An 11600-nucleotide genomic window follows, 5' to 3' on the forward strand; every position below is an offset into this window, starting at 1 on the left:
TGTCTTCAGGCACTGGGGCCTGATGTATGCAGCAATCTGCTGTGGTGTGTGTTGGGGATAAGGAGGAGGCGTTGAAAAGGGAAGAGGACTGATAACAAGGTTTGGGTGGGGAAAGATGTTGTGCTACATGGGGGAGCATGCAGGGATATGGTTAGGACAGAATAGGGCTGCTAGGTGGAATGTCAGAAGGGGAGAAATAAAAAAGAGGAAAAGACAAGCAAGTGCATTTGTGGGATAGATGGCTTGTTTAGTGCTGAAGTGGGTATAAGTGGGTCAAGGAGAGGGTTTGGCAAAGGTTGAGGTCAGTGAGGATATGGGAACAAGAGATGTGTTTTAGGGAGAGTTCCCACCTGTGCAATTCATAAAAGCTTGTGTTGATATAAGAATCCAGATGGTGTAGGCTGTGAAGCAGTCATTAAAGAGAAGTTAACTATGTTGAGCAGTATCTTCTGCAACTAGAAGGTCCGCCTGTCTGATCACAGTTTGATGGTAGCCATTCTGGTGGACATACATGTCTCATGTCCACAGTGGTTACAGATTAGTTTGTAGATCACATGATTGCTTTCAGAGGTGGCCTGCCATTGATGTAACAGGTGAAGCATGTCACAACTGTAGTAGGTGGTAGTGGGAGGATGTATGGAACAGGTCTCGCATCTGATCTGTTGCAGGGATATGAGCCTTGAGGCAAGAGGGTTGAAAGCAGGGATGGACAAGGTTATTGCTTAGGTTCAGTGGCAGTGGAGTTCCAACGTGGGATATGGAGGATATTCCTCATTCCAGAGCATGGCAGGAGGTAATCAAAACACTGGCATGGCAAGAGGTAATCAAAACACTGGCAAAGAACATGATTTAGTTGCTCCAGTTCTGAGTGGTACTGTGTCATGAGAGAGGTTTTCTATTCTGACTGGATAGTGGGTCTGTGGAAGGCAGTAGGTGACTGAAATAACAAGGTAAGGGAGATCTGTGTCTGAACAAGGTTGGAAGGATAATTTCAGTCTGTGAAGGCCTCAGTGAGACCCTTGGCATATTTTGACAGATACTGCTTCTCACTAAAGATGCGACGACCACCAGTGGCTAGGCTATACGAAAGTACTTCTTGGTAGGGAATGGGTGGCAGCAGCTGAAGTCGAGGTCTTGTTGGTAACTGGTAGGTTTGATGTGGACAGATACTGATATAGCCACCTTCAAGTGAAGGTCAACGCCGAGAAAGGTAGCTTGTTTAGTTGGGGAGGACCAGGTGAAGTGACTGGAGCAGAAAGTGATGAAGTTTAGGTCCTACCTTCTACATGCTTCCTAAAGTCCGTAAACCCAATCACCCATGATGCCCCATTGAGGCCAGTTGATGTGCCCCTGCAACCTACCCACTTACATGAAGACACCAACCATTTTCTCCACCAGCTCTCTACAGTTTCCATTGCTGTACCCTCTGGCAGCCTACTCATCATTGTCAGTGCCACCTCCCTGATACTAAAACTCCCAGAGCCTGTGACCATACTGCTGTTGAACACTACCTTCCCTATGCCCCACTGACTCCAGACCCCAACCTCGTTCCTGGTTACTGTGACCAACTATCCTCACCCACAATTTTTCATGATCTAGACCAAGGGTGAGGATGCCCAATCTGTGTTCATGCAGAACCTCAGCACCTTCTTAACCCAACAAGTCACTTACCTCAAGGTTGGCCGCCACCTCAAGGATGACTAAATCAGTATCTCCATCCACATCAAACCTACCAACCACTATCAGTACCACCACTTCGACAGCTGCCACCCATTCCATAACAAGAAGTCTGTTCCATACAGGCTAGCCAACTGTGGTCATTGCATCTGTAGTGATGAGCAGTTGCTGTCCAAATATGTTAAGGGCTTCATTGAAACTGCCCTCCCGAACTTGTGCAGAAATAGATCTCCTGTGCCTTATCTCTCCAGTCACCTACTATCTCGCACATTCCCACCACCTGGCCATAAAGGAGCACTTCTCTTGTAACTCAGTACCACACAGTACCCTGCGGGCCTATGGATTAGAATAGGCTCGAGGTATTCCTGCCTATTGTAAGAGGCGACTAAAAGGAGTCTCTTGCCTTTTGGCCTTTATATGATGGTCCCCTGTAGGGTTTGACCTCCATCTTTCTAAATTTTCTCGAAGAGCGAGCCAATTGGGTAAGGGTGCCTTACATGGTGTATCATATCAATTGTGCATTGAGATCTTTAGCCCACTTTCTTGTTGTGGCACTGTAGTGCTGCTCATCCTCCATATCTTGAGTGAGGACACTTTCCTGGTTGCATTTTCCTCCACCCACTATGCAGTGCCGTTTTCTGCGCCGACAAGGACCATGGAATTCTTTGCAACTCATATCCAGCATGGTAGCCAGTCCGTTGTGGTGGGGCCGCCGCGTACCCTGTTGGTTATAGCCTCCTGACAACACAGGATCACTCTGCTGATGCCTGTGCCGTTAACTCCCCATGTATGCCAAGGAGTAGATGCCAATCATCTTGGGGCATTGGGACTCCCGGCAATTGCCATCCTAGCAGGTGGCCTTTGCTGTGGCTGGGTGTCGTCCGTGGGAAGGCCCCTGGTTGGAGTGGGTGGCATCAGCATGGATGAAGCGTACCACGTCATCACTTGTTGGTGATCAAACACCAACAGTCTCTAAGTGTTCCAAGTCTCAGTACAATGCAAGAAAACCCTAAACCATTCCCCTCCCTGGCCATACCGTGGGAGGGAACGCCGGGCTAAGGATGGCAGTGAACCTTATTCACCCTTGTACCTTGTGTGTACGAGAACTGATGGGGATTCCATTGTTTCAATGAAGCCACAGTTTTTTGTAGAGCATTTAGAGGACAAGTTTGGGGAGGTGGAGGGCTTGTCAAAAATGCGATCTGGGTCAGTCCTGATAAAAACAACATCCTCTGCACAGTCACGGACTTCAGTCGCTTCTAACAAGTTGGGGGATGTTTCTGTTACCATCACGCCACATAAGAGCTTTAATATGGTCAGGGTATTATCTTCCACAGGCACCTTCTTTTGCAGTCTGATGACGAGCTTTGCGCCAATTTAGAGTGGCGATGTGTTCATATCATGCAGTGTGTCCATCGGAGTCCGAGGGATAATTAGGTTGTCGCCGGTGCCTTCATCTTGGCCTTCGAGTGTGACACCTTACTCGAGAAGATCAAGGTGATGGTCTGCTGCTTTGATGCGGTGCTTTATGTGCTGGAAGTTCGGACATATGTCTTCCCACTGTACTTCCAGCGTCACATGTCGAGATTGTGGACGTCCATCACATGCCAATAATCCATGTGCCCCACCTCGCATCTGTGCAACTGCGGAGAGCATAATTCACTTTACTCGCCAGACTGCAGGATTTTACAGAAAGAGAGGAAAATTGTGGAATACAAGACCCTGGACCGACTGACCTACACTGAGGCTAAGAGAAAATATGAGCACCTACATCCTGTGGCTTTGACTTCCTCATATGCCACAGCTACGAGAACAGTTGTAGCCCCATCAGTTCCGTAAATTACAGTTGGCTCTCAGAGCCAGAAGGCTACACCTGCCCCCTTGATGGCGGGGGGCTCTCCCCTCCTCCTCCCCTGTTGCTCCTGCCTTGGGAGCACTCCCCCACCCCTCGCCCCCCAACCATCGGGGACACCAGTCCCCGCTTCTCAGCTGGAGAAGCACAAGTCTTCTTCAGCTCCTCTCGGCAGGAAGGGGTCCCTTGAGTCACACCCTTCCCAGGTTTCTGCTAATGGGAAAGATGATGTCTGCCAGTAGCTCAAGTGCCCAAAAGCAGCTGGTTGTAGGGCTTCATGATCATCCTCAGTCCCGGAGACTTAATTGGTGAAACCCTCCCAGGCAGAAAAAGCCAAGGAGCAGCAAGAAAAGTCCAGAAAGAAGACCCCTAAGACCTAGAAAATTGCAGTGGCACCCACACCATCACTATCTACAGGCTCTGCATCTGGGGATAAGGTGGATATTCAGGCATCCGCTGAGGACCTAGATCTTGCCGGACCCTCAGACACAATGGATATAGACTGCTCAGGTAATAAGTCGGTGGCAGCAGGTGATCCTGAGGTGTAAACTGCTTCTTTGAATGTTCCATGCCTTCCCAGACTCACGATGATGTCATCCTCCAGTGGGGATTGTGGCGGTTTTTTCCACCACCTCCCTGAGCTACGGCAACTGTTAAGCTTCACGCCTGCTTACTGCATTTCCCTCCAGGAAACCTGGTTCCCGGCAGTGCGGTTCCCTTCCCTTCGTGGCTGTAAGTGATATTACAGGAACTGTAGTTACTATAATTGAGTGTCAGGTGGAGTTTGCGTTTATGTCCTAAATGCAGTCTGTAGTGAAACTGTGCCCCTTCAAACCCCTCTTGAAGCTGTGGCTGTCAGAATAAGGAAAAAGCAGGAAATAACTGTCTGCAATGTATGTCTTTCTCCAGATGGTGCAGTACCCTTGAATGTATTAGCTGCACTTATTAATCAACTGCCTACACCTTTCCTACTTCTGGGAGATTTTAACGCCCACAACCCCTTGTGGGGTGGTACCACGTTTAATGTCTGATGCAGAGATGTTGAAACTTAACTATCACAATTTGACCTCTGCCTCTAGTGAAGCCACCACACTTTTCAGTGTGGCTCATGGTAGTCACTCAGCCATTGATTTATCAATTTGCAGCTCAGGACTTCTCCCATCTATCCACTGGAGAGCACATGACAACCTGTGTGGTAGTGACCACTTCCCCATCTTCCTGTCACTGCCAGGGTGTCAGGCCCACGGATGCCTGTCCAGATGGGCTTTAAAAAAGGCAGACTGGGAAACTTTCGTATTTTTGGTCACTGTTGACTCTCTCCCATACGATAACATCTGTTTGATGGTTGAGCAGGTGACTACAACAATCGTTACTGCAGTGGAAAACATGATCCATTGCTCTTTAGGGTGCCCCTGGCGAAAGGCAGTCCCTTGGTGGTCGCTGGAAGTCCCTGAGGCAATTAAGGAGCATCAGTGAGCTCTACAGCGGCATAAGCAGCACCCTTCCCTCTTTAAGCGTCTCCGTGCACATTTGCCAGCTTATCAAAAGATGGAAGCAGGAATGTTGGGAGAGATACGTCTCGACCATTGGGTGCCATATGACACCTTCCCAAGTCTGGACAAAGATCAAACACCTTTTTGGGTACCAGATGACAACAGGAGTCCCTGGCATTAACATCAGTGGCATGTTACCTACCATCACAAACACGATTTCTGAACACTTTACTGAGCAGTATGCTCAAGCCTATGTATCAGAGAACTAATCCTATAATGCCCCATTTACAGAGAGGGAACTCCTCAGTGCTCTTGCACATTGCCTCAACACACCTCCAGGGCCAGATTGGATCCACAGTCAGATGATTAAACATCTCTCATCTGACTACAAGAAACATCTCTTCATCATCTCCAACAGGTTCTGGTGCGATGATGCCATTCCATCACAATCACGGGAGAGACCCATTATTCCGGTACTTAAACCTGGTGAAAACCTGCTTGATGTGGATAGCTATCAGCCCATCAGCCTCACCAACGTTCTTTGTAAGCTGCTGGAATGTATGGTGTGTCGGCAGTTGAGTTGGGTCCTGGAGTCACGTGGCCTACTGCCTCCATGTTAGGGCGGCTTCTGCCAGGGTCGCCCTACCACTGATAATCTGGTTGCAGTCTTTTATGATTTACGAAAAGCGTAAGACACCACTTGACGACATCATATGCTTCCCACATAATATGAGTGGGGTCTCCGCGGCCCACTCCCGATTTTTATCCACAATTTCATATCGCTTCGTACTTTCCATGTCCAAGTTGGTGCCTCCCATAGTTCTCCCCATATCCAAGAGAACAGGGCTCTGTATTGATTGTATATCTGTTTTTAGTGGCCTTAATGGTCTAGCAGCAGCTGTAGGGCCATCCATCTCACCTTCTCCATATGCAGACGACTTCTGCATTTTGTGCTGAGCGGCACCTACAGGGAGTCATCCATAAGGTGCAGTCATGGGCTCCAGCCCATGGTTTCCAGTTTTAGACCACAAAGTCGTGTGTTAATGCACTTCTGTCGGTGTCGTACCTTTCATCCTGAACCAGAATTTTACCTTAATGGTGATCTGTCACTGTAGTGGAGACATATCGATTCTTAGGACTGGTTTTCAACATCCAATTGACTTGGCTTCATCACTTCCGTCAGCTTAAGCAGAAGTGCTGGGACCACCTCAATGCTCTCTGCTGCCTGGCCCACACCAACTGGGGTGCAGATCACTCTACAGTGCTGCAGCTCTACAGAGCCCTGGTTCATCCTGCCTTGACTATGGGAGTGTGGTTTATGGTTAAGCGGTACCCTCAGCGTTGTGTTTACTCGACCCAGTGCACCACCGGCATTCGCCTAGCGACAGGAGCTTTTAGGATGAGTCTGGTGACCAGCATCTTGGTGGAGGCCGGAGTCCCTCTATTTCAGGTTACATGTGTACAATTGCTCTCCAGTTACATCACAAATGTTTGTAGTTCTCCTCCACATCTGAATTACCGTCTTCTTTTCCTGCCCACGGAGGTTCATCTCGCTCACCGGCGGCCCAGGTCAGGGTGTACAATTGCAGTTCATGTGCAATCCCTTCACTCCGAACTGGAGTCCTTACCTTTACCACCTATACTTGAGGTTCATTCACGAACACCTCCATGGTGTAAACCTAGGCCGCAGCTTCGCCTGGACCTTTCACATGGCCCTAAGGACTCTGTTAACCCTGTGACTCTCTGCTATCACTTCCTCTCTATTCTTGACATGTACCGGGGCCATGAAGTGGTTTACACCGATGGCTCGATGGCCAATGGTCAGTTTGGCTTTGCCTATGTTCATGGCGGACATATAGAACAGCACTCCTTGCCAGATGGCTACAGTGTTTTCACTGCAGAGCTGGCGGCCATATCTCCTGCTCTTCAGCAAATCCGCTCATGCCAGGCAAGGCATTTCTCATGTGTACTGACTCCTTGAGCAGCCCACAAGCCATCAATCACCAACCACTGCTACCCTCATCATCCATTCGTAATGACCATCCAAGAGCCCGTCTATGCCCTGGAACGGTCCAGTCGTCCAGTGGCATTTGTCTTGATCACAGATCGCGTCAGAATCCCAGGCAACGAACTTGCCGACAGGCTGGCCAAACAGGCTATGTGGAAAACACTTATGGAGATTGGCTTCTCTGAAACTGACCTATATGCAGTATTACGCCGCAAGGTTTTGCAGCTCTGGGAGACAGAATGGCATAACCTCAGCATGCACAACAAACTGTGTACCGTTAAGGAAACTACGAATGTGTGGAAGACTGCCATGCTTGCCTCTTGCAGGGATTCTGTGGTCCTCTGTCGGCTCCGCATTGGCCATACGTGGCTGGCACATGGTTACCTCCTCTGTTGTAAGGATCCACCCCAGAGTCGCCGTGACTCACAAATGACGGTCGTCCATCTCTTGCTGGACTGCCCACTTTTAACCACTCTGCGGCAGACTTTTAACTTTCTCACTCTAGTGCTTTCAGGGTGGAGATTTTAATGTGTTGCAGAGTGGCTGGCTTTTCCTTTTTACCCTCATGGTCAGCCAGTCATGGTAATGTGCTTTCTTGTTTTAACCTCTTCTACCCGTTTCTTGTGTCTTTGTGCTTTTCTTGTCCTCTCTTGTCCATTTATGTGTTTGTTGCCCTTCAGTCATTGCTGTGGTTTTTCCTTTCAGTCTGTTTTGTGTTGTAAGTCTCATTGTCTTGTTCTAACCCTTGTAGCCTTGTTTCCTTTGGAACAAGGGACCGATGACCTCGTAGTTTGGTCCCTTCCCTCCTCTTTTAAACCAACCAACCACACAGGATGGGAGCAACAGAATCGCATTCACCACCAGGATTTCAGCTATAATTTATCTTGCCCTAAAGTGAGGAATATCCTTCCCACTAACCACCTCACCTCTCCCACAGTTGCATTTCATTGCCCACCAAACCTTAGCAATATCTGTATCCATTTCTATCCCACCCTTGCTTCCAATCTCTTGGCTCATGACTGATATCCCTGCAATGCACCTAGATGCAAGATGTGTTCATAAATCCTCCCACTACCTTCTTCTCTGGTACTGTCACAGATGTCTAATACCTCATCAAATGCAGAGCTACATGTGAAAGTAGTCATGTGATCTACAAACTAAGGTGCAGCCACTGTCTACTTTCTACATGAGCATGCTGACTAACAAGTTGTCTGTCCACATGAATAGCCACCAACAACCTGTGGCCAAGAGACAGTTGGACTATCCAGTTGTTGAACATGCTGCCCAGCACAATTTGCTTCACTTTAATTACTGCTTCACAACCTCCACAATCTGGATTCTTTCCACCAACACCAGCTTTTCTGAAGTACACAGGTGTGACCTCTCCCTACAAAATACTCTCCATTCCCATAACCCCCTGGCCTCAACCTTCACTAGCCCTGTCCTTCACCTAAATGTCTGCTTTCCTTCTCCCACTGCTGCATTACACCCACCTACCAGTCTTTCCCGTTTTTATATTTCTCTCCTCTCCTCTCCTCTCCTCTCCTCTCCTCTCCTCTCCTCTCCTCTCCTCTCCTCTCCTCTCCTCTCCTCTCTCTTGCTCTTCAGCACATCTCAGCCTCGTCCCTCAGCACAACTTTCTAAACACTGCACCTAGCAGCCATATCCCCCTCCCCCTCCCCACCCCATGCCACCTCCTTACCCCCCCCCCCTCCACACACACACACACACACACACACACACACACACACCAGGAGATGGCTGCTCATGTCAGACACAGTCAGAATTGGGCTCCAGCATCCTGAAATAGTGTCTCTCTCTCTCTCTCTCTCTCTCTCTCTCTCTCTCTCTCTCTCTCTCTCTCTGTGTGTGTGTGTGTGTGTGTGTGTGTGTGTGTGTGTGTGTGTTGCTGTGTGTGCGCGTGTTCTATCATGAAGGAAGGACTTTGTCCAAAACCTTATTTATTTTAGTCATTTCATTGAGCCTGTCTCCGACTAAGTGCCTCGTCTATGTGGCAAGCATCTATTTGTTCTTTCTACATTGTTGTTATTTTATCCTGGACTTTCCATGTTTTGAATATTTATCTCTGTATTTTTTGTTTGAGGTTGTATTAATATGTTACCCTGTCCTGCAGATATATCCAGACTCCGTCCAATCAAAGAAAATTGTCCAACAGAAATTTCTTGGGAACACCTTAAAATAGCTGTTGCTGTTTTGACCCAGAAATATGGAACTACAAAAGGTGGCAGCTTTCTTATGGTGCTGGAAGAATTTAAACGGACTGCAGACATACAGTACGAGCATCAGGTTAGAAAGTTTCAGGTTTTGCCTCCACATGATGAGGATGATGGCAAATGGTTTTGTGCAAAGCCATCAGCATCACAGGATTCCAGTGGATGGGAAGATGGTGATGAAATACTTTTTGATGTTGATGATTTAGAACATTTAGAAAAAGTTGAAAAACTATCATGCAAATCAGGAAGTGTGTGTGATGCGACATTTAAAGGTTATTCTCCTCAACGTGAAATTTCCACTGCTGCAGGTAGTGGTAGCTTCAGTGATGGTAGCATAAAACATAAAGGTACAAGTCATGAAGAAATGAGTGAAAATGAAAGTGACAGCTATAACAAAGACAGTATTATTACTGTAGACGAAAATGAGTGTCGAAAGGAAAGTGAAATAAGTGCAAGAGAACAGTCATTTGTAACAAGTGACAATCCACCTAACAGCTGTCAAAGTAAACAGAAGTCAAGTGAACATCAGGAACTTCTTAACAGTAAAAGCACAGTGCAGGGCACCAAGAAACGTGTTCCTGATTGGCTTTCACAAGAAATGAAACAAGAAGTCAAGACAAAAATGAAAAAATCCTCGTTATTTAAACTGTAATTATTTATTTAGTGAAATAGTGCAGACAACAATTAATTATATTTTTTTAAATTTTTCATTGTATTTTTATCAATAATAAAATTTTGTAATCATTTTTAAATTTTTTTGCTTGTGGTTCCTGAAGTTCATCAGGTACCATCTAATAGTTTTTACGTCTCAGTTTTGAGTGTGTCTCATCACTGTTGAATAAGTGCTTATATGTTTTGTTTTGGTAACATTCTGATATCGTGGTAGTAATTTCGTTATAATTTTGGGAGAAACTAATTCTACTACAAAAAGCTGAGAATGTCATATGTTAACTGAAGCAGATACTTGACTCCTTTTAATACAAATCGCTCTGTGATTTTGCTTTGAAGAACTGCTGCTTCTGAAGTGACCCTGTAAAGGTAACTGGCATAGAGCATGGAGTTGTGTTTGTTGCTTGGTAGGCAAAATCTCCAAATTGTGAGTCAACAAGCATGTTAGAATTTCTAATGGAGCTGTGATCCTGTTTGCCCAAAGATGTTTTTTTTATTAATTCTCTAATAATGTTGAAAGCATTGATACACACATTTTTTGGTCAGTCAGCATTGATTTTTTAAAATACTAATTTCATACAGCGTTATGCTTTGAGTAAACAGTGGTTGTTTGTTATCAAAGCCTATCAGTTGTAAACTAATATGATTTCAGTTCAGGTATTTTTCAGTGATGACTTGTCGAATGTTTAAAGTTCCACACAGTGACCGACATGGCGTAGAATGGTACCATACTTCAGTAATTGTGAGCCTAACAAAGTTGGCACAGTTTCTTGGATTGAGAACTATTGAACATTGTAGAGTAAACTCGGACATGGCTTGGGAAATTGTGTGGGACTCTTGTTGTATGTTAATGATCTGGCAGACAATTGAATAACTTCAGACTTTTTGCAAATGATACAATTATCTTAAATCAACTAATAGTTGAAAAAGGCATACGAATATTCAGCCAGACCTTGATAACATTCCTAAGTAGTGTAAAGGTTCACATCTTGCTTTAAATGTTCAGAAATGCCAAATTGTGCATTTTAAAAACACGCAAACATATGACTTACAATATCAATGAGTCACATTTGTAATCAGTCAACTCCTATAAATATATGAGTATAACAATTCATGGTTGGAAGAAATTGAATCATTGTTTAGGCTCAGTCGTAGGTAAAGTAGGTGACAGACCATGATACATTGGTAGGATAATGGGGAAATGCAATTAATCTACAAAGAAGATTGCTTACAGAAACCTCTTGTGTACTTTCTTCCAATTTTGCTCTAATGTGTAGGGTCTATACTAACTAGGTCTGTTGTGGTCTCCAGTCCTGAGACTGGTTTGATGCAGTTCCCCATGCTACTCTATCCTGTGCAAGCTTCTTCATCTCCCAGTACCTACTGCAACTTACATAGTTCTCAATCTGCTTAGTGTATTCATCTCATACTCTCCCTCTGCGATTTTTACCCTCCACGCTGCCCTCCAATAATAAATTGGTGATCCCTTGATGCATCTAGGTCTAACAGGGGGATGCAAAAGAAGTGCAACACAGTTGGATGCAATTTTGTTTGACTAATGAGATAGTGCCTCAGAGATATTGAAAATCCTGAAGTGACAGACACACGTAAATTGGTGCCAACTGTACCACAAAAGCTTACTTGCCAAGTTTCAGGAATCCTTATTG

The 11600-nt window shown here is 45.9% G+C and overlaps 1 protein-coding gene across 1 annotated transcript in view; it reads left to right on the forward strand.

The window, feature by feature from the left end:
• LOC126354233 (Werner syndrome ATP-dependent helicase-like) overlaps nt 1-10009 on the forward strand; it is a 225398-nt gene extending 215389 nt beyond the window's left edge. The window contains exon 17 of the mRNA XM_050003728.1: nt 9165-10009. Within this exon, the coding sequence (XP_049859685.1) occupies nt 9165-9916 (752 nt within the window). The 3' untranslated portion in view covers nt 9917-10009. The remainder of the gene's footprint in view (nt 1-9164) is intronic.
• Nucleotides 10010-11600: the final 1591 nt, after the last annotated feature.

This window comes from Schistocerca gregaria, chromosome 3 (assembly GCF_023897955.1).
Source record: "Schistocerca gregaria isolate iqSchGreg1 chromosome 3, iqSchGreg1.2, whole genome shotgun sequence".
Lineage (NCBI taxonomy): Eukaryota > Metazoa > Arthropoda > Insecta > Orthoptera > Acrididae > Schistocerca > Schistocerca gregaria.